Source organism: Podarcis gaigeae (genome assembly GCF_964106915.1).
Source record: "Podarcis gaigeae genome assembly, chromosome: 3".
NCBI lineage: Eukaryota > Metazoa > Chordata > Lepidosauria > Squamata > Lacertidae > Podarcis > Podarcis gaigeae.
This window is the reverse complement of record NC_139680.1, coordinates 56,440,096-56,462,901: the sequence shown is the minus strand read 5'-3', so window position 1 is coordinate 56,462,901 and position 22,806 is coordinate 56,440,096. Positions and strand designations below refer to the sequence as shown.

Sequence of the window (22,806 nt, the reverse complement as noted above, 5' to 3'; positions counted from 1 at the left end):
GAATGTCATTAGTGCAGGCAGTTTCTGAGTTCTGGGAGCAATACAGTGGTACCTCGGGTTAAGAACTTAATTCATTCTGGAGGTCTGTTCTTAACCTGAAACTGTTCTTAACCCGAGGTACTACTTTAGCTAATGGGGCCTCCCGCTGCCACCGCACGATTTCTGCTCTCATCCTGAAGCAAAGTTCTTAACCCGAGGGTTAGCGGAGTCTGTAACCTGAAGCGTCTGTAACCCGAGGTACCACTGTACTTTAATTTCAGATTAAAACTGCAGAGTGGAAGGAAAGTAGGACCTTTTTCTGCCACCCCAATTCCAGCTACTCTGAAGACTGGAGAAGAGACCTTCTTAAGAATATTAGGGGAAGGACTAGACCATGTGAAAAATAAACATAATATTTTAGTTGCAGTTCATTCATTTCCAGCTTTTGTATGCTTTTTATAAAAATGTGTACCTAGATATATGGGCATTGTTGCACCCATAATTTTAAATGGGTTATTATGTGCCCATAAATGGCTTAAGGTGCCATTTAGCTCCTAGCTTTCATGTCTCAGTTTCTAACACTGATTCAGATGATTAACAAAGACAAGTAATGATCAGTTTTAAAGAACACCACTTGCATTGTCCTTGAGACAAATTACTAGCATATATATTTAATCAACAAGGAGGCTCTAAAATTTTATTCTTGTGATAAGGCTGTTGGAAGAAGTTTATGCACATTTCTCCCTCAAGAAAATGAAATCAAACATTTTCAGATATGTTAATGAGATAGAAGAGTGCTGCTTTTCACTTAAAAATACAAGGTGGAGAACATTCCGCTGTGATTACTAGGCCTAGAAACAACTCAGCAGTGTGCATGCGACTGACCGAGTCATAAGAAGAGGATTATACTTTCCACTGTGAGGACAGAGGTCATTAAGAAGCAAATGCTGCATGGAAAAGCTCTAATTTTACTAGATATTCCTTTAATAGCAAACATTTTAATGCTACCCATATCGAGCTGAAATGCATAAAATCTGCCATAAATCTGATGTGTACATAGACACAGCAAACAGAGAAAACTATTGGTTAGGAATAAGGTTTATGGAGCAGTAGATTTTTAGGCAGTATTACAACAGTATATTTGCTTTGAATTGCCAAGCTTGTTATGCTGCAATCCAAGCAAAGCCCTAGGGAGATAATACTGCAATAACCCTCATGGAAAGATGGTTTATATATCAACCAGATGATCATTAGCAAAATAAAACTTCAGAAGGTATTGTGAAAGCTGTTTCATCCTCAAAGCCCATGAGAGCCTTTAATTAAATTTAATTAATTAAATTTATTGCTTTCACTACATTTGGAGTCAACAAAGAAACTTTCGTTCTGTGAGCGACAGGTAACCAGCACTCCTATCCCAGGAAGAGGACCAAAAATGTTAGTGGAAAATGCAAGTGTGTTGTTGTTGCTGCTGTTGCTGTTTTAGTGTACAAAAAGGGTGCGTTTTAAAAACACATTACTGAAACATTTTACACTAAGTGCAAGGAGGAGGATAAAGAATGACAATAGAATTATTCCTGACTCAGGGTGGTGGCGAATGGATCTTGCTTGGAAAGTAACTGGGATGGCAGCTTAAACAATGCATGCTTACATGGGAATGTATTCTACTGAACACAATGGGACTCAACTTCAGGATTGTGCTCCACAGCTGTTACTATGCACACAACATGCAAGCATGTCACACACTAAAACAGTCCAGTTATTTGGCTTATCAGAGTGCACTTTATGAGAAAGAAGTGGAGTGGAGGGGGGCGGGCGGGCGATTTTACTGGTTTCTCTTAGGGTTCAAAAGTGGCAGTTTGTTAAGGGACAAAAAGAGAACTGGCCATTCAAGTTGGTCAGCTGTGTTTTGATTCTCAGGAAACAGCTCCGACTGCAGCGAATCACAGCAGAGCAAGACACCTTTGCTCGAAGCACTCAAAAATGTACCTTGAGAAGATATATATATAGCATCCATAACTCTACCGATCCACAGGAAAGAATTAACAGTGGGACTCACACTTTCCACAGAAAATTCATCAAATTTTGCCATGCGGGTCTCTTCAAAACTTTTTCTACCTCCTATCATGCAGAATGAGCGTGGGGTGTGGATACTAAAACATTCCCCCCCACTCCAATATATAGATATAGATACAGTATAAATACATCACCGAGCGCGAAGCTGAGAGGGGAAAGGAGAGCGGCGTGCGCGCCTTTCCGAACCGCTTGGCCGCCGAAGGAACTGACCTTCCTCCGCCTGCGCTTCCATTTCCCCCTTCAGGGCCCTCTGGGATCCGCTTCTTCGGCTGGGGAGAGACTCGCTGCGGCCCCTCGAGCGCTGCGCCGCTTCCCGCGCTTCGCGACTGTTGCTCCGGCTAATCGCCAGCCGCTACCGGCTCGCGCTCGCTCGGCTCCCTTCCCTCTCGCTCGCGCACAGGGAGGCGCTTCGATACAGCGCCACCTTCAGGCCCGCTTCCCGCCCAGCACTCACGCGCCCGCCCGCCCTCGGGGCCGCTTTTTATACACGTGACAAGCTGCGCGGTGGTCAACACGTTTCTCTCCGCCGGGGCGGGCAGGTGGCGTGGAGGCGCGCACGACCTTCAGCTGGAAAACGTACGTTTAAAATGCCTCAGATGTACTATCGCCTAATAGTTTTGCATGTAGTACCTACTACTGAAATGTGAAAAATGACTCAACAGCCTGGCTCATAGGTTCCCCATTTTTCTAGTTAAAGTGAAAGCACCACGCTATTTTTTCTAAGAATGTTTTTTTAAAACCCAGGTTAAGGGATTGTTTTTGGTCCTGCACTTCATACTCCCCTCCCCGCCTCAAGTTCTCTGAGGGAGTCCATGCTAGCAAGGAGCTGCAGTTCCTTTTCTGAAGAGGCACACCAAATCCCCTCGGTTTTTACTTTTAGAAAGTTAGTGAAGGCAATTTTGCCCCAGTAGATCTTCCTTCTTGATTAGTTCCGAGAGTCATTGTTGCTGCTTATGTCTGGAATCGGCTGAGCAGTTTCTTCTGTTTTCTGCTGCTGCTTCAGTATGTCTTTATAACGATGTTGTTACTGCTATGACTGAAAGGTGGCTGTGTTAGTTTAATGCAAATACATATGTGCACAGATGAGGAAACTTCAGTGATTGGCCTGTTTAGGGAAGTTTTTAATGTTTAACATGTTTTTAATTTTCTGTTGTGAGCCGCCCAGAGTGGCTGGGGAAACCAGATGGGCAGGGTACAAATTATTTGTTTGTTAGTTTTTTATTATTGGTGGTGGTGTGGCCAGAGAGCCAGATTTGAATCTGGGACAGGTTCAGATCCAAGCTCAGCTGTGATCCTCACCTGCATGAGCAACTATCCCTTTAACCACTCTATCTCATTGTAAGGATAACTACTGCTTTGTGTTCCTTGTATTTTTATGCTGTGAAGTGCCCTGAGATCTACAGATGAAGGACAGTATACTAATTTAATTAATAATAGTAGTAATAATCCATGTAGTAAATCAGTAAAGGATAGCACACAACTTTTCTCATTCTCCGATTATTTCTGTAAATTTCCCAAGGCCTAACCAACCCTTAGCCATGTGTAAAGCAAACATATGAACATGTAATATCCATTTTTTCCTATCTGTTAAAGGACTCAACCAAATCCTAAATCAGCTTCAGGCGAACTGAATAACTTTGAGCAAGCACATTCCATCTGTAATTTCTCATATATGATGAAATGGGAAAAATAACAATGAAGCTCAGAACATAATAACAATGAACCTGCTATGAAGAAAAGCACAGAAAACTAGTATTATATCCCCAAAGGCTCACAACTAATTTCACATGTAAAGCTGGAATCTCCACTTGCGATAGTGGCATTTAAAAAAAATGTTTTGTATTGTGTATGTCTGTTTTTTCCCAAGGGAAAAAAGCCATATGTCCTACTTAGGTTCATGTCAAGTCACTGTCTGGATTGTGGCATATACATGGACATACACTTAAGAGAATGAATATCAATAGCATAACTGCAGATTCCTCTTGGAACAAATAGTTAAGACCTTTTCCTTGAAAGGGTTTAGACATGGGTAGGCAAACTAAGGCCCGGGGGCCGGATCCAGCCCAGTCACCTTCTAAATCTGGCCCGTGGATGGTCCGGGAATCAGCGTGTTTTTATGTGAGTAGAATGTATCCTTTTATTTAAAATGCATCTCTGGGTTATTTGTGGGGCATATTAATTCGTTCATTTATTTATTTTTTTCAAAATATAGTTTGGCCCCCACAAGGTCTGAGGGACAGTGGACTGGCCTCTTGCTGAAAAAGTTTGCTGACGCTTGGTTTAGAGTGATATGAGTTTTCTTGATTTAAAGGAGGGGAAAGGCATACCATTACTTAGGTGGGGGGGTCTAAAATGAGCAACTGCCTAAAGCAGTCTGTAACACTGCACATTGCAAACTTCATATTGCATCTTAATTTTGTTTCTTACAGATAAAAGTGTGAAAGATCATATAGCTGCCTAGGGCATCCTTCAATTTATACATGTGTAATGATCTTCCTGAAATCTGCCTGTGAACTGATTTTGAATCAGAATTATTGTGGAATATAAATTATTAATTCTTTCTTGGGCAAGTTGGCTCCTTTGCAATTTGCATTTCTACTTGGGATAAAGAAGAGATTTGTTATTTATGTGGGAATATGAAGATGCATTTGAGAACCATAGATGTGGGGTTTGGGGTTTTTTTTAAACATATTTTTAAACAGACACATTTAAACATAAACATAGAAGGGTCATAGAAGCCAGTGGATTTTCATCTACAGATTACCAAAACTTTTTGCTGGCAAGGTATCAGTGCTTAAACTTTATATGTAAATTATAAAGATCAATGTATTACCATATAAAACAACCAGCCAAGGAAATGCTTAAATGACCATATCGACTAAGATATGCTAAGACTACCATCGGAAGGTGCTCTAATATGATGCACTGAAGAGCAAGTCACAGACAACTATAAAAGTAACACACACACACACACTATACATATAAGAGGACATACAAAATGTTCAATTATATGATGGTCTACAAAAACAGATTAAAAACCCTAAACATTGTAGGTGAAAACCAAGTGTGCCACTCTGCTTGTGGAAAGCCCTTTTGATCCAGCAGACACCTTTAACAGTAGAAATGTAGGGGAGTCAATTTCTACTATTAATTGTCTAGGTCACATTACACCATATAAATGTTGTTTAAAATTCATCATGTTCAAAATTCTAAGACATCAAAACCCATCTACAATACCAGATTCCTATTTTCCCATTTTGACGACAACATCTGTCATTGACTTGTTGAGTTTCTTCATGGAATTTGCCATTTTGGAGATTTTATCCCATTTTTCTGATTCAAGAGACTGATGTAACACATGCCTTGTTTTTAACGCTGATATTGCTTCATCCAGCTGCAGCATCTTATTGGAAGTCTGTAGAAGACTGCTTTCTTTATCAATGAGCTAAAGAAAGAAAATTGTGAAAGAAAAGATGTTCCTTAGGAACAAATATTAAGCAAACATTTTTAAAAAAATACACTGAATACCTGTTTCTTCTCTTTCCCAACAAGAAAAAGGAAGTGCTTGGGAAATGGTACAGTGGATCTGGGCTGCAACAGTTGGAGGATGCTTAACCCATTCCTCTTTCCTGAAAATCACCTCTCAAGCAACCTTTTGCCCAAAAGGTGCTGCAAGCGGACATACTGTATCAGGTGGTGAATGGCTGCTGTGGTTTTTCGAATGGATGGTGCAACTAATATTGTGGGAAAGGCTTGTGAGTAGTGTGCTTTATGTTGATTGGGAATTTGTACCATGCTGCCTAGAAATTTTCTCCAATTTTAGTTATATAGATATAGTTATTATAGATATGGATATTGTATCTATGCATTTGGGTTTTTCAATGTAAATCATCTGAAATTGGGCTTATGGTACATCTGTATATTTTAATCATGTATCTTGGTTTTCCTTATTGTAAACTGCTTAGAAATTCATTAATAGTAAGAGACCTACTTACAAAGAAAAAAGTAAGAGGTCTACAAATGGATGAAACAAATGGCTAGCAAGGTTAGTTAAGTACATTGGGAAAATGTTAATTTCCTCACGTTGTGGTCGCAATCCAGACTGGGTTCCCTGCAGCTGCTTTTTTTAAAAGAGGAAAGACTGGTGCTAATCACATTTTTAAGCATCATGTTATGCATAAGCATAATACATAGTTTGGCCCTAGGCTTACAAGCAAAAAGCAAATTAGGTTTGCAGTTATATTTGTGCTTTATAGTAAGACTGCAAACCTATGCATGCTTTCTTGGGAATACTTCCACAGAATTCAATAGGATTTACTTCCAAATAAACACAGATAAGTGTACAATGTAAGGATTACTCAGACTTCATAAAGTGTGTACAAATGATAGAAATGCATATTTCCCTCACTTACACCTGCTTTCACTTCCTTCCCTTCCCTTTGTTATTTCATTTATGTCAAGTATTACATTCCAAGCCACCTTGGCGGTACGGTCCTTTGGTACTCTGTAAAGCACCATACACAATGATAGTGCTATATAAATAACGATGATGCATTGTCTACCACATACATCATCAAATAAAGTAGGGTTTGTCAAGGGAAGCTCATGATGGCAAATGTCCCCAAATTATCAATAAATAACATGATTTACATATTTGTCATCATGACTATATTACTTCTGGTAACAAGCAGTACACTTCTGAATACTAATTGCTGGGGATGTCAAGCAAGTGTTAATATGTTCATGTCCTGTTTGTGGGATTCACAGAGGTATCTGCTTTTCTTATGTTCTTATATATACATAGCAATTATCTATTTGGGCTCCAACTGAGCCCAAAATGGCTTTGTTTGCAGACCCGCAACTTCTTTATAGACTGGATAAAAGAGTTTACCTGGTTCTGTAGATTAGATGCAAGATCAACCAGCATAACTTTGTCTCTTTTTAGTTCAACATTGTCCTGCTCCTCTCTGTCCAACAAGGCTCTTGCTTCAGTTACTCGACTGCTCATTGTTGCAATGCTTAACTTAAAAGATGTGTTTCCTTTTTCCAAAATTCTAATCTGTTAGAAACCACAAACAATAAATAAACCAGAAAGAGAGATAATAAAAGACTAAAGTATCAAAATAAAAATGTTTCAGAAATGTTTTGTCTCTGAAACTAATGTCAGTGTACTGGAAAAAGAAAATATCACCAGTGTTGAAGCAATGATTCTTCAACATCAACTTGGCTGGACTGGTCATGTGGTTCGGATGTCTGCCAAAGCAACTACTCTATTCCCAACTTAAGAATTGAAAGCGAAATACTGGTGGACAGTAGGTAAAGGGGCCCCTGACTGTTAGGTCCAGTCGCGGAGGACTCAGGTTGCGGCACTCATCTCGCTTTATTGGCCAAGGGAGTTGGCGTTTGTCTGCAGACAGCTTCCGGGTCATGTGGCCAGCATGACTAAGTTGCTTCTGGCGAACCAGAGCAGTGCACGGAAATGCCATTTACCTTCCTGCCGGAGCGGTACCTATTTATCTACTTGCACTTTGACGTGCTTTTGAACTGCTAGGTTGGCAGGAGCAGGGACCAAGCAACGGGAGCTCACCCCGTCGCAGGGATTCGAACTGCCGACCTTCTGATTGGCAAGCTGTAGGCTCTGTGGTTTAGACCCAGCACCACCAGCACCACCGTAAAAGAGGTTTAAAGATGCTCTTGAGGAAAATCTTTAAAATGCAGTATGAGCATAGATAATTGGGAAACACTGGCCTGCGAGTACTCCAGTTGGATAATAGCCTTTACCAAAGCGGGTGGCGCTGTGGGTAAAAGCCTCAGCGCCTAGGGCTTGCCGATCGAAAGGTCGGCGGTTCAAATCCCCGCGGTGGGGTGCGCTCCCGTTGCTCGGTCCCAGCGCCTGCCAACCTAGCAGTTCGAAAGCACCCTCGGGTGCAAGTAGATAAATAGGGACCGCTTACTGGCGGGAAGGTAAACGGCGTTTCCGTGTGCAGCTCTGGCTCGCCAGAGCAGCGATGTCACACTGGCCACGTGACCCGGAAGTGTCTTCGGACAGCGCTGGCCCCTGGCCTCTTGAGTGAAATGGGCGCACAACCCCAGAGTCTGGCAAGACTGGCCCGTACGGGCAGGGGTACCTTTACCTTTATCTTTTACCAATAGAATTGAAGAAGCATGAACATAGGACAAAATGAGCTAAGAGGAAGGCACATTTGGCAAATCCTCACCGTGATCAACTCCCGCCCAGAAACCTATATCCGCACTGAAAGAATGTGTGGATCCAGAATTGGCCACCACAGTCACTTAAGGACACACCGTTAAGACCATGTTTATGGAAGACAATCTTACTTGGCCACAAGTGGTTGCCAAAGAAAGAAAGAAAGAAGACAGTTTGACCCAGTCAAGAAAAATCCTTCAGTATCCCTTTATGCCTAGATTAGTGTTCTGATCTCTGAACCTGCTAAGAAATGAGTTCTATTGCTCATTTTCAGAATTATAAAGCACTAAGAGAATCTCTAGCATCATACAACCTTATCCTCAAGATCCTGGAAGATGTTATTTTCCTGTTTCAGGAGTTCTTGGTGCCTCTTGATCTCTTGTTGCAGATGTTCTTCACGATCTTTCAAAGTAAGAAACTGAGCAATGCTGGCAGAGTGTGATGTATAGCTCTCCTCCTTGAGTGCTTTCTCCTGTAGCAAGTTATACAAGCAAGGGTGAACTAAGCATGAAATTACATATCTTGTACAGTTCTTGAAAGCACAGCAGTTGATCAATGGCATTTGGAGTAATAACCTTCAAATAATTTAGTTGTGTAGCTGGACCCTTTCCTATGTCTGCCTACACAGGCTTTAACTTCCTACAGCTCCTAGTTAATTGGCTTCCTTAATGAAAGCTCCCAGCAAAAGGTTTGGAAAAGCATGCACTTATAACAAAGGACAACTCAGGAGGCACATGCTTTTAGTGCCTAACCAGTTGTACAAATGAAATTGGTTAAAGCAGGTAATAGGAAAAATATAGAGCACAAGTCTGCTACATGACTGTTTTTTGGCCAGCATAACTCACAATGGATACACATCCATATTTGTCTACTATGAAGATAAATGAAGAATCAGTTTCAAATCCAAACAAGTTCTGTGTGTCTTTAATCTGTTTGGAATCAGGAGAATCAGGTGCAGTGAATAAATGTATCCAGCTCTTCCTATGTAATACCCTTGAAAACACACTCAGGTCACTCAGATTTTCTTTTCCTTGTTTCTTGGTGTCTGAATTGTCCTAACAATATGCTTTTGCTCAACACTCAAGGGATATTATATAATTATTTTTTTTCCCAAAGTGTTATTTAAACACTGAAGGAAATTATTTATACCCAGATCTCACAATCTAATTTGCATGACATAGATGTATTTTAAAAGTAGTAACATTTTCACCCCTTGAGAGATAGAGGAAGAATGAATATTCAGTTGGCCTACTTCTATCAGTGGCTTTCAGGAATTTACAGATTCTTTATCCGTCAACTATTTACTGGTTTATGCAAATAAACTATAAAAAATAATTATTTGGCAACTTCTACGCACAAATCTGTTGAAAAACAGGAACTCTCCTATGTACAATCTTCTGCAAATAGTTTATATCAATTGGTTAGATTGTTTCTTTTCTTACAATGTTTATTTGCCTGGTAAGTTCCAAGAGCCTGGACCGCAGTGCAGAATTTTCCTTGTTCAGTGCTGTATAATCACCCACCATTTTACTTCTTAAGAAACGATCCTGTTCTGCTAGTAGCTCTCTCTCACGTATTTGTTGATGAAGGAGAGATATCTCATTCCTAACCAGAAAATGTATGCACATTTTATTTATCCAATCATTTATATCCTGCTTTTTGATTCACAGAACACCTAACTTCCTAAGACAGCTTCACAACAATTAAAATCCACAGTAAAATAAGTCGCCACAATAAAACTTAATAATCAAATCAAATCAAAGAAAAACTTGAACAGATAAAGGAATGGGTTATAATAGAAGAGCAATAATCAACTAATAAGCATGCTCTCCAAACACATGGATGAAGCCTGGCCCCTTGTGTGCTGGGGTACCCAATTCCAGGCTACGAAATGAAGTTCTACAAGGACACAACTTTCTCTTTCCTGCAGCAGAAACTGTATTACTAAATCACAGCAGTTTTCAAAACTGTAAGGCAGGTCCTCCATATGGGAGACAATATGTTTCATGACTGGGTCAAGAGCTGGAAGTGAATTGGCTCTTATTTCTTTTAGGCTACTTGGATGCAATCAATTATGAATAAAGGCATGAGTGGGCATATGGTCTTGTAACTTTGTGGATATTTGCTGAATTCAAAACAATACAACCTCAACTAGTCTTCACAATCTGCCAGATTCATTTGTTGATACCGTAGTTCGTGAGTGATTTGTTCTTGCATCGCTGCTGTTTTCTTAAAGATCTTATCTTCCATTTCATTCACAGCAGATTGAACTTTCAATAACTCCTGCCTCTTTTCAGAAAGCTGCAACTCCACCGCCTTCTGCTGTTCTGACCGTTGCTTAACCTTGATTTAATTTCAACAGGTGAAAGAAGGTAAGTATAGTTTATCACAGCTCAAACCCGGTTGCATGAATATGTGTCAATATTTGGGGCTTACAAATGGTTGCCATTCTGCAGTTTCCCAGATAGCAACATCATGTATGCAGATGAAGTTTCTGGATCCTTTCACCAAAAAGAGTCCAAAAGATATAGCATGAGTAAAATACACACACAAGCAACTGAAGGCTTTATACAGGGGGCTTCTTGCTTTATTGAGTTTGTATGAACACAGCCAAACAGATGGCCTGCTCTATCAACACCAGTTATCTGTTTTTATATGGTGATGACTAATTCTAGGCACCAACAACATCATAAGATGCCTAAGCTGGCCGCCTTTTCAGCAACGAGACTGAAATAGTATCACCGTAACTGTGGTGTAATATCCCCCAAACCAGACTGGGTAATAGTCTTGAGGCTTTGACCTCCCCTTGTAGCAGGTTGCTTGGTTGACTCATTTAAGACATTTTGGGTCACTTTTCCTAAACTGTTGTCTGAATCATACAGGCACCTCTGGTGTGAGATATCTAACTGCTGTCCTCCTCTGCCAGACTACAATGATAATCATACAGTGGTACCTCGGGTGACATACGCTTCAGGTTACAGACTCTGCTAACCCAGAAATATTGCTTCAGGTTAAGAACTTTGCTTCAGGATGAGAACAGAAATCGTGCTCCGGCAGCGTGGCAGCAGCAGGAGGCCCCATTAGCTAAAGTGGTGCTTCAGCTAAAGAACAGTTTCAGGTTAAGCACGGACCTCTGGAACGAATTAAGTACTTAACCTGAGGTACCACTGTATTGGTATTTGCAGTAATTGCTAAAAACAAAGCAATCAGACTACCTTTGCTTGTAGTACAAGGATAGTATGTTCTGTGTTACTCAGGTTCATCTGTTGCTGCTCCAGTTCCTGTTGAGCATGCAGTATCTCTACCTCTTTTGCAGAGATCTCTCTGTCATTTTGTTCCTTCTTTCTCTTTGGTGCTATGATTTCTTCTACCAAAGCCTGTTTCTCTTTTGAATGACGCTCTAAAGGAGAAAGGGAGGAGAATGTAAAATTCCAGTTCCAATTGCTAGCATAAATAGGAATTTATTTCTAAAGCCTAAAATAGAACACTTAAAAAAAGAAGCCCAACTATTGTTCCATAGTCAAATTAATTGACACACCATTTGAGGAAGCGCTAACTGAAATGAAACCAAATCCAAAAGTTTTATGCTGCTTTCTTTTAAGCATATCATTAGAGCTGGATTTAGAAGAGCTCAGAATGAGAAGCGGGGACCCCCAATTTCTTTCCATGGCAAGGTCACAAATCCTCCCGGGATGTTGGAATAAAGACACATGAAACAGTATTTTGGGTTAATGGGTGAAAAAGGCCACAACTTTATTGGTTACAGAATATGAGTGGTATTGGCTTAAGCATTGGAAACCACACGACTATATCTGACTCCTGCCCGTTCACAGGAAGTCTTGGAAGGGTTAACCACCAGTAGGGGGAGCCCTGCTGATGCACATGAACTACAAACTCCCTCAGGATCACTGCTAGGGGTCGTGCCATGGCCCTAGCCCCCCGTCTGGGGCTTTGGACAGAGACCATGCCCCTCGGATTCCTTTAACGGAATACCCTTGAATTAGGAGGGGTAGGTGATGGCCACTACCTCCCCTCCCCTTCAACCAAATACTCCAATGCCTAGCCGCCAAACTTTACAAAGTTGTGACAATTTGCTACGAGGTAGGCGAAAAACCAAATGGCCGGTTCCAATTTGCCAAGTGGAAAAAATTCCTACCAGGCCGCTCTGACAGGCAACCAACTGAGGTCCATAGTAAAGTCAAGAGATAACGAGCCTAACCTTAGGGAGGGAGAACTGAGCAAGCAGGAAGAAAAGGACAAGAGTCCTCAGTGGCGGGCAGTTTAAATAGCCCGCACCATGCCCCCGGACCATCCAGATTGGTCAGCAAGGGATGACATGTCCGAGGACCCCTCAATGGCCCTGTGCACATGCTCCCAGCCCTCAACGTCATTTCCCCAGGAACGGGAAATGGCTTTCTCTCTTTTTTTGTTTTTGTTCTTTGTGTGTGAATAGTCTGCCTGATCTACTCATGGCAAACATTCATTAAATGTATTGCACGTTACCATATGTGCTCCTTAGGGAGACCTTAAAAGCTTCTCTTTCTGTCACAGAATGCAGATCTACATTACTATAATGTCCAGGGTGGAGATGGTTATGAAATTCATTAAAAGTGAGCAAAAAAGTGACATCTGTCGAAGCTTGCATGCTTGCACAAATTGAAGTTCAAAGCGTGATACAAAGCTTGCAGTCAATAACTATATTTTCATGAATCGTAACTTGTATAATTCTCGAGATACTGTTCCCAAAGCCCACATCATTGAAAAAAATCACACCACTCTATTCCTGCTCCCCTTTTTATTGGCCTACTTCTCATAAAAGTCTTCATCATTGAACCATTATCATACAGATATTCCTTGTTAAAGAAAGGCTGAATGCATACAGGTGTGATCAGTATTACAAAAAAAAAAAACAGAACAGAAGAGCAAAGGCAGCCAGCTAAAGGCAGCCACTGACACAGTTTAATAAAATATATTTCACAGAAATGATCCAAACTCAGGTAAATAAAACAACAGTTAAGGGATTAAGTGAAGGGGTAGATGGTGTATCAGCAATGCACGGGGCTAGTAGTTTTGTCATAGGAGAAAAAGCTAAGCTGGGGAAAAAATTAAGTTGCTTGTTTAGGTGTCTGCCCTGCAGGCAAAAAAAGAAAACAGTGCCAACAAGGGGGCTGCTTGGAAGCAGGAGACCAGTGGTGGAGGATTGTAAATAATAATACAGAATATCAACCGCATATAATATTATAGATCGTAGAAAGAAGTTAAAAAACTACACCATTCTTCTGTGTTACTTTTGTGTTTCCAGGGGGACGATAATTTGCATTATAGTCAACATCAGTCATGACATTTTTGAGCTAGAGACCTACTTTTTCAGCGCAAAGATCTAAATCTCAAAAGCAGAGGAATTTCAAGGTTGATATTCAAACTAAGGGCTGAATTGAATTACTGGACAGTTAGAACACAGCATTTTGCATTCATATTCTAAATTTCAGGCTTCAGAAAGAAAAGCCATTTATCCGAAACTGCCTTTGGATAGAGATGATTTCAAGAAAGGAGATACAATGAAGAAATGTATACATCACCAAAATAGTGTGACACTTAAAATCATACAAACTGATGTGCTCAACTGGATAATGGATGTAAAGTGAAAAGGTCAAAAGAAGTGCCTTAGGCAGGAGGGGCTGCAGGAACCACTCAAACATGTATCAAAGTTAATAGTGCAGAAGGTGGGGAGAAGGGAATGTAAACCAAAAGGAAAATGTAATAAATAAAACTATGGTTTTGAGCAGTGCTTTTTTTCTGGGGGGATGCAGTGGTACGCCTACCCCTAAACATTTTGTTTGGCCTCATTGAGGGGCAGTATTTCAATAGGAATAGGAAAATGAGAGTACCCCTAACCATTTTTAAAGAAAAACACTAGTTTTGAGTGTGTAAAAAGATATTTGAACAAGCAGTAAGATGATATTAAAACTAGAATATTAAACAGTAGTATTAAAAATGGAAAACAAGAAGAAATCCCAAGACTTCTTGAGCAAAAGTAAAGATACATGCTGCTTTTTAGAAAGAGAAATAAAAAACAAAGATAGTATTTAAAGGGCAGATAAATTCAGAATTACACATTAAATTCAAGAATGCAAACATCACCTAGTTCATGAAATGCTTGTGTTTGTGGAGACGACTTGTTTTTCAATCAAGGCTTGAAATATAGTTTAACAGTAGTCAAAGCATGCTCATTATAAGTCATGATGCTGTATGCTTATGGAGTGGCCTACAACCCTTCTGCAGGGACCAATGTTGTGCTTTTCTATGCTGCCAAGCTTATGCTGACAATTAAGAAAATACTCTTCTGCAATAGTTGATTTCGAATTTTGGAAATTTACATTTTTTTACTGTATGATTTCATGTATAATTGTCGTAAACCACTCTGATTACACACACACACACTGTATAGCCGTATATAAATATGTTTTATAAATAAATAAACTTTGCTATCTCAGTGAACTTGAGAAAGCAAAATTGTCAAAGGGAAGGTAATCTTCATGGAAATTGTAGCTAGGGAAGGAAAGGCTACCTCTTCCCTCTCCAGCTGCATTCTTTACAAAGATCCCGCCCCCCAAGCTACAATTAGGCATGAAAACAGGCTTCCATTGGCAGCAATACAGAATTAAAGAATGCAAAAATACAATTACATTACAGAAAGGATAATCAATAAACTCCATCACTGGAAACAACCTATACTTATCCTGAAGGCATAATTTGAAGTAGTAATACACTTTCACCACATGGTGGTGGTATTCTTTTTTAAAAGAATGGCACGGGATGGGAGGGAGTCTGAACCCTGAACCTCACTCTTCAAAAATGCAACATTTCTATCTATATTTACACACAATCCCTATTAAACATCTTGCTTCTTTCACCTTCTGTGTAATGATTTATCAATATCAAGCAAGGAAATTATGTATCCAGCATAGTTCCAGATTACTCGAAACCCAGTCGGCTTTGTGTTTATATATGAGATGCCCATGTTCCATTCTTCCTCTGCCAAGGTAATATTCAGTCATTTAAATAGGAAAAAGTACCAGTTTGTCTTCATCAAAATTGCAGCCTTTCTTCAATGATATTGGCTATTTGGATTATTTACTTTTTAACATAATATTTCCCTTTTATCTTAAATGTTACCTAAATAAATAATACCACCAATAATTTTATTATTTATACCCCACTCATCTGGCTGGGTTTCCCTAGCCACTCTGGGTGGCTTTCAGAATATATAAAATATCTGATACAGGGCTGCCTTCAGATGTCGTCGCTTCTTGCAGTGAGGGAACCAGCGGAAGACCCTCAGAGGAGGACCTCAGTGTCTGGGCTGAGCAATGGGGGTGGAGACGTTCCTTCAGGTATACTGGATCAAGGCCATTTAAGACTTGGTCAGCACCAACACTTTGAATTGTGTTCAGAAACGCACTGGGAGATGCACTTGGTCTCTGGAAAATGAATTTAGGCTTGCTCTGTTTATAGAATATGTATCTAGGTGTTATGTCTACCAAAAGTCCTTTCTCCCACAATTGCCAACTCATTAAGCCAAGGGCTTTCCTTACTCATAGTGTTCAGAAGCTAAAAGCCTCCAGATTTCCCACTGTTTACTGTATAAAAAATAAATTTTTTGAGGGACGTGGTGAAAGAAGACACCAGGACTGCATGTCAGTCACAGGCAGTGCTTTTTTTCTAGATAAAAGGGTGCCAGTACTCACCATGAAGTTCTTACAGTAAGTGCCACACTTTTAACCAGTGTTTTTTTTCTAGAAAAAAAGAGTGTTGGTACTGTGTAGCCTTGAGTAACAACCCCCCACCCCCCCACCCAAAATAGCTCTGGTCACAGGAATAACATAAAATTAAATATTACCATCAGCCATGTTGATCTGGTTACTAAGTTGTTCCCTCTCTGTCTTCAGTATGTTCAAACCACTTTCTTTTCTCTTTAGCTCCAGCTGAAGGCCATCAGAATAAGACTGTAATTCCTGTGAACGATATTTATTATTACTACTACTACAGTACATTGATAGCCTAACTAAGGGAGCAAGATTTAGATGTTCAACTGGAAAATACTGGTTATGCCATTAGAGAGATAGTAAAGAAAAACACCTGTAGCTTTTGCAGCATTTGTTCTGTTTCTGATGCAATGAGAGGTTGCAGTTTGATTTGTTTTTTAGCCTGATCACGAGTGATGACAGCAAGTTAAGGATAAAATGCAATTTGAAATTAATGTTAAAAAAGAAAACTGTCAAATTTTAAAATAGAAAATTGTCAAGCTGCTTTCATTCAGCTACCATAGAAATAAAATAAATTTATTTCAATGTTCCTTTTCAAGTATTTATTTTCAATACAGGCACCCTTCCACGACTTATATGAATTCTATACACCCGCAACTGGGTTTGTGTGTGTCACTACAAAACAAACAAATAAATGATTTGAAGCAGCAAATAGGCAAAAATGGCACAGAAAAAGTGAGCGAACTGAAGAGTGGGCAAATACAGTTTGCATGGCCACTTCAAGTGTCTCGCTGCCCCGACTCACATACGCTCCTTAGCTTTCTTCCTCTGGGCCAGCACAACTCTGTACCTCTACCCACCTGCCCTTCCCTCTCTCCCTTGTTCGTGTCAGTTTTGTTCCTTGGGCAGGATCCAAGAGTTGCCTGCCCTCCAATCACCATCGCCGTCTCCCTCACCACCCCACAAGCAGGCAGCAACATTATTTCTTGGGGATGGGGGAGAAACAAGATAGAAAGAAACCATCTCCAGCAGCTTTCAAGACTAACAGGGAGAGCACCAACAGGCCCCACGGTGGCTCTGGGCACTTGGAGCCACCCAGCCACTGATCCCCAGCTCAACTTTCTGGTCACCAGAAGCAGGCTGGGCATGCATGCGCAAAGGCACATCACCGCCTGGGGAAGGCATGTGGGAACCTGCTGAGGGAGAGCCGCTTTCCAGCCTCTCTCAATAGTGCCCTACCCATTTTACGTGATTTAACGTATTCATGCGGAGTCCAGGAATGTAACCCTTGTGTGTGTTGTGGTGGTGGTGGTGGTGGGGGACTCCTGTATTCCATTCCTGTGATTATTTAATAGACTGGCTTTTAGTTAATAGTACAGGATATAGAAAATTAGCTTCCAGTTCAAGGAAGTAAATTTGCTGTTGGAGGTTCTTGATGTATTCAGATTCTATGCTTGAAGATGAATTCTCCATTTCTAAAACCAAACAAAATAATTTTCATTTCATAGAATATTTAATTATCAAGCAGAATAAAATCATTATTATGCATATTTTTTAAAAAAAATATTATTATGAAACAATCTACTTTCAACAGTCATATTTAACATTTTATGCCTGACTTCTCCAACAGCTACTTTGATGAAATGACGAACATGACCTATGATGCATTCTGCTAAGTTTCCCTTTCATTTCCTTTGACCTCTGTTTAAATCAATGAGAAAATTCTCACAAAGAGGAGAACTTTGTGCACATCAGAGCACACGCTGCCTCAAGAAATTAACTGATCCACTTTTCCAACTCCATCTCATACCATTGCAGTTCACGTTATCAAGACTGAGAGATAAGTCCTTATTGTTCAAAAACACTGTGCACTGTATGTAAAGGATATAAATGATACCTGACAGATTAACTAAACAGGTTCTAGTGTCAGTATTTCAAGAAAACATTTGAACTATTCTCCAAATATCCTGTAGTGTTCTACAATGAATATACTAACAAAGCCCAACTAAATTAGGTTCAAGTATTTAGATGTAATCTGATTTTATTGCTTTGAATATAAATCATCTAAATATTTCACAAACAGGTTTTAAAGGAACCTAGCTACAAACTGAGAATGTGCACTACTGCATATCTAGACATAAGACCCTGAGTGATCTAAAAGCGTATGATAATCCTCCTTATATTTCACTTCTACATGAAAAAATAATATAATCAATAAGCTTTACACCAATGTAGTGTTTATAGGCTCAAAGACACTGGCATATATGTGCATAAATATGTATGCTGATAGCTATCCTTCCATAGTTCTTCTTACCTCAAAGCTGGAAATGAAGCAGAACAGCACATTAGGGGTTAAGTCAGAATAAAGTCAATGCAGAGTATTAAAAAACAAAGTGTTACGGAGGGAGTCTATAAAAGCATAGCTGTTCTATGGGTATATAAGGTACTCTTTGTTCAGGTTATTACAGAACTGGAGGGGAGGGAGGGAAAGGGAACAACAGAAATACTTTAATACATTAGACAGTTGGCCTTATTGGAAAGCTGCACTGAATTAGTGGTTGTTTCAGAAAGCAGTTTCCAGTGCCACCTGGCCTCTTTATTACTACAGATCCTCTCACCTCATAAAGGCAAGCTGAAATTAGTGTGAAGCCAACCACCCCCCCAAATCATTTTAATAATAATAAAAAACTGAAGAAAGAGTGAAACACCTTCCACATTATCTCAAATTATCTGAAAGTAGAAGGGAAATACTCTCTGGCTTCTGCCACCAGCCAATGGACATAGAGCCACTGGAAAGTTGCACCAAGGCAAGGGGAAGATCAGCCTAGTCCCATCTATTTGCCAGAGAAGGAGCAGCTGAAGGAAGATTGCTCTTTCAGGAAGGAAGGAATGTAGGAAGCAAGCAAGCGCTTTGCTTCAGCTGACAGTTGCCCTGGGATGGCAGAAGCAAAGGAAATGACACTTTGACTCCAACCATTGGCCAAGGAACAAGAGTCAATGGGCCAGATTCACCCAAGTTGTTGAGCTAGTGGAAGCCAGTCCCCCAAGTGCACCCTGACTCCCACACCTTGTCCATATCTGCTCAGGAGAACCCCCAGAACAGCACAAGGGGGAAGGGGAAATGCTTGCATGATGATGAATTTCACCAGCTGTTCAGGCAAGTACACAAGCAAGGGGAGATCAGCCTGGCATGAACTGAATATAAATGATTGTAGCTCACTGCTTTGTCCCTTGTCTTCCTTTTTCCACCACTCCTCTTTCCTTCGGTGTCTTGACTTTTTAAATTGTAAGTCTGATGACAGGGTCTGTTTCTCCTTTGTATTGATGTAAGCCACTATGGGAGGCAATAATGGTCTGAAAAGCAGGATAAAATTTCAGCAAATAAAAAAATAAAAATTGCAACACTAAAAGACCTACAAGTGCAATCCTGTACAAGGCTACTGAGCAAGTTCCACTGGCTTACACCCAGAAAACTGATAACAGAATTGCGCAGTACATAGTTTTCCATTGGTCAAGTCCAGGGTGGGGAAACGACTCGACCTAGAGGCCACATTTCTTCATAGGCAACGTTCTGGGGGCCCAATGCTAGTGATAAAACTGCCCTTGTGGGAGCTGTGGTCTGAGAAGGCGTGTGGCTTGGGAAGAGTCCCAGGGACCAGATAAAGAGATCTGGAAGGCTGTATTTATTCGATCCCAGGTCCCAAAGTGCTGCTGATTGGATAAAAGTTTTTCTATCTATCTTTCTATCCATCCATCTATTGGTATGTCTCCAAGTGTTCAACTCACAGCAAGTCTTCCATTAGTGGAGCCGGAAAGGCAGTGATTTTTTGAGAGTCACCCCTTGAAGTCCTCATCTTGTCTAGAGGGTTAAGATTCCCTCCAGAGCAAAGTGGGACGGGGGTGCAGCCGGAGATACAGTGGGGAGGGATAATCACTGAAAATTGCTTTCTTTCCCATTCTACATTTTAAAAAACTAACGTATATATATATGTATATACATACATATATATATATATATATATATATTTGATTTCGTAGATATATATATGCAGGTTTTGGTGTCCTCGGGTGTCTTCCCGTGTAAAAGTTGGGGTGTCTAGGCGACGTTTCGACGAGGTCTCACTCGTCATCTTCAGGCTGGTGCTTTCGGCTTCTTGTTACTGGAACAGAGCGGGATCTCAATGTTTGAGTTCCTATAAATACTGTAGAGGGGGTGTGGTGTCTAGCCTCCAATGTTCTGGGCAGAGAGGAAGTTCCCAGGCTAGTGTGCCTTTTCTTCTTTTGTTCCTTAATTACTTGAGAGATACCTTGAGTGATTTCTTGAGTGATATCCTGAGTACCACTTAGGTGGGTCATTAGGTGTGGATTAGTTGCTAAAGTCTTTGTGTCTTGACCTCTTGAACTTTGTGAAGAGTTTTCCTGAGAAGATGGCTGTATTGCACTTAGTTGTGCTTTGGCTTGGCTTCGTGTATAGGGGCGAGCTGTGGTTTTGTGGCTTGTGTCAGCCAGATCTGTGTAGGGATTGCAGGGGGGTGCAGCATCCGGAGGTGCCACCATGGATTGGCTACTGGATGGTGTCAGTAATTCATCTGTGGAGAGGGTCTGGGTTTGGGTCTGGTGTGGTTGATTGGTGTTGGCGTTCTGTGTGCCTCTGGATCTGGTGTCAGTTTTTGTGGGGAGGGCTAATTTCCAGATGTCTGGCAAGCGGGATGTGTCGTCACGCTTGTTCATGTTGTGAGGGTGTTTCTCTATCTCGATGGCTTCCATGATTATTCTCTTGTGGTGATGTTCCGTGTTAAAGAGCAATTTGGAATCTGCAAAATTAATTTCGTGTCCTGTTTCTTTCATGTGTTGGAAAAGAGAGGAAGTTTTTTCTTCTTTTTTGACGGCATTCTTGTGTTCTGCGATACGTGCATTTATTCGTCTGTTTGTTTGTCCAATGTACGTGGCTGGGCAGACTTTGCAGGGTATTTCATAGATCCCTTGGTTTTCCAACTGGATTTTATCCTTGGGGTTTCTGAGGATATTGGCTATTTTTTTGGTTGGTGCAAAAGGCTGTTTTGATATTGTGTTTATGGAGGATTTTGCTAATTTTATCTGTAGTGCCCTTGATATAAGGAAGGAGGGCCATGCCATTGTTTTCTTCTGTGTCTTGGTTTTTGGGGGGTGTTTCCTTTTGGATTAGCTTCGTAATCCTGTTTTGCTGGTAACGTCGCCTAGACACCCCAACTTTTACACGGGAAGACACCCGAGGACACCAAAACCTGCATTCCTGTACCCGTGAAAATCTACGAAAGCATATATATATATATATACACACACACACTCTCACATGCGCGCACGGAAATGCTTTTTAAAACACTTATATTTTAATCATAATTACAGCAAGGATAATCACAAGGATGTATTTACTGGGGGTGTAATTAAAAAAACACAGAGGAAAATATTAAGATTGCTAATATAACCGAACAGTTTTATAACCGTTAGAAGCACGGTTGTATTTTACCATGGCGATTCATGTCCTAAAAATCCGTTACCCTTTTCAGGCAGGCGGGCATCAGGGAGTTCACGGAGCAGCTGCTTATTCCAGCACTGCAAGAAGAGTAACAAGCGAGTAACAAGAGTTTGTGCAAAAGCGGTTTGCAAAGGTTGCAACGTGAAACAAGAACTAAACCAAAAACTTCCCTCGGCGCTCCAAATTCCGGGCTTCAAGGGAGAGTAGGATCTGCCCCCGCCCCCACCGGCTGCCTATCAAACAGCGAAGATCTTTTCCTTCCCTTTAGCCGAGGGCTCCCCAAATAGGAAAGCGCCCCAGGAGGAACCACCTCGCCGGAGCGGCGGTCCCGGTAGCCATGGCGACCCAAGCTCCGGAAACAGCTCCGCCAAGCGGCGCTTCCTAGGGGCGGGCTCGCATTTGGGAAGCAGCGGCGCAGATTGGAGGAATACGACGCACCGGATTGGCGCGTCTTGCTCTGAGCAGCTGCGAGCCATGGGAACGCCAGCTGCGAGTCTTTTCCCTTTCGCTTCTTGCAGGCGAAAGGCCAGCTGGTGGGTTCGCTCCGAGCCTGTCTGGAAACCGCTCCCTTCCATCTGGATCATCGGGCAGGGCTTTCCAACGCCCAGCCCTGGCTTAAGCGAAGCCCTGCTCCGAGTCCCAAGCTTTCACTTTTCAGAGCAAACGTGGAAATTCTCCCAACGAAAAGATTTCTTAGGAAAAGTTAAAGCTCTCTCGGCAAATTCTTGTATGGGAAGCTGGCCGCGGAAAAGCGAGGGCTGCACATCTTACCCAGTCATTCCTCCTATAGGTGGACAAGTGCAGATTGCAACGTGCCCTGGGGGGTCTCCTGGCGGGATGGAAAATAACTAAGAATTATGATTAACCCGTAGGCGATGCTTACTAGGTGCTGCAGAAAAAGGGATCAGAAGTGCTTGGTTTAGGACAGGAGATCTAAGCAAACCTGGGAATATTTATACCTGCCTCCGAGCTCTACTTAGCTTTAAGGACATTATAATTCTACAGCCAGGCTCATATTTATATGCTGTTTTTTTCCAGGCAAGTCCATCAGGTGGCTTACAATATATAGAGTAATACTGCTATAATAAAATTAACCCAATGAAAAATCAAGGCAATATCTTTTTTTTCTTCAAAACTTTATTAGCTCAATGTTTTCTAGGAGATACCTTAATCCAATAGCGTGCAAATAAAAAAAAAATCCACTATAAATATATTTGCAAACTCTAGACACTAAACACCCGGAAGATTACAGTTTTTAGGTCAAA

At 41.0% G+C, this 22,806-nt stretch overlaps 3 protein-coding genes and 1 long non-coding RNA gene across 10 annotated transcripts in view; 2 read left to right on the top strand and 2 right to left on the bottom strand.

The window, feature by feature from the left end:
- Window positions 1-281, top strand: part of HDDC2 (HD domain containing 2) — a 43,519-nt gene extending 43,238 nt beyond the window's left edge. The window contains exon 6 of the mRNA XM_083731532.1: window positions 261-281. Coding sequence (XP_083587658.1) covers window positions 261-265 — 5 coding nt within the window. The 3' untranslated portion in view covers window positions 266-281. The remainder of the gene's footprint in view (window positions 1-260) is intronic.
- Window positions 1-2,453, bottom strand: part of TPD52L1 (TPD52 like 1) — a 35,295-nt gene extending 32,842 nt beyond the window's left edge. Inside the window, exon 1 of one of the 4 annotated variants that reach the window (XM_083731520.1) lies at window positions 2,263-2,453. In XM_083731520.1, coding sequence (XP_083587646.1) covers window positions 2,263-2,284 — 22 coding nt within the window. In that variant the 5' untranslated portion in view covers window positions 2,285-2,453. Of the gene's footprint in view, window positions 1-2,181 lie in introns of all 4 variants that reach the window. The other 3 variants (XM_083731519.1, XM_083731521.1, XM_083731522.1) reach the window with 3 other exon arrangements.
- A 55-nt stretch (window positions 2,454-2,508) lies between these two features.
- LOC310841030 lies at window positions 2,509-15,199 on the top strand. The gene is made up of 3 exons (XR_014562271.1): window positions 2,509-2,628; window positions 10,522-10,632; window positions 13,563-15,199. It is a non-coding gene; the product is annotated as an uncharacterized lncRNA (long non-coding RNA).
- LOC310840955 (uncharacterized protein) lies at window positions 4,720-21,938 on the bottom strand. Of its 4 annotated transcripts, none has more exons than XM_083731409.1 (12): window positions 21,852-21,938; window positions 21,533-21,618; window positions 19,247-19,380; window positions 17,411-17,501; window positions 16,400-16,478; window positions 16,161-16,275; window positions 11,476-11,660; window positions 10,449-10,603; window positions 9,703-9,865; window positions 8,574-8,732; window positions 6,944-7,111; window positions 4,720-5,497 (listed from the first exon to the last, which is right to left on the bottom strand). In XM_083731409.1, exons 4-12 carry the CDS (start codon window positions 17,497-17,499, stop codon window positions 5,297-5,299), a joined length of 1,314 nt encoding a protein of 437 aa, XP_083587535.1. In that variant the 5' UTR covers window positions 17,500-17,501; window positions 19,247-19,380; window positions 21,533-21,618; window positions 21,852-21,938; the 3' UTR covers window positions 4,720-5,296. The 4 variants fall into 4 exon arrangements, with proteins under 4 accessions (XP_083587535.1, XP_083587537.1, XP_083587536.1 ...); XM_083731411.1 differs by having other exon boundaries at window positions 21,564-21,618; window positions 21,852-21,911; XM_083731410.1 differs by lacking the exon at window positions 21,852-21,938 and having other exon boundaries at window positions 21,564-21,845.
- Between the last annotated feature and the right edge of the window lie 868 nt (window positions 21,939-22,806).

Coding starts and splice junctions, on each gene's coding strand:
- LOC310840955 (XM_083731409.1), bottom strand. CDS start 17,499: ATGGAGAATTCATCTTCAAGCATAGAATCTGAATACATCAAGAACCTC. Junction 16,479..17,410: donor GAACTGGAAGCTAATTTTCT/ATATCCTGTACT, acceptor TGCTGTCATCAC/TCGTGATCAGGCTAAAAAAC. Junction 8,733..9,702: donor TTACCAGGCAAATAAACATT/GTAAGAAAAGAA, acceptor AACTTGCTACAG/GAGAAAGCACTCAAGGAGGA.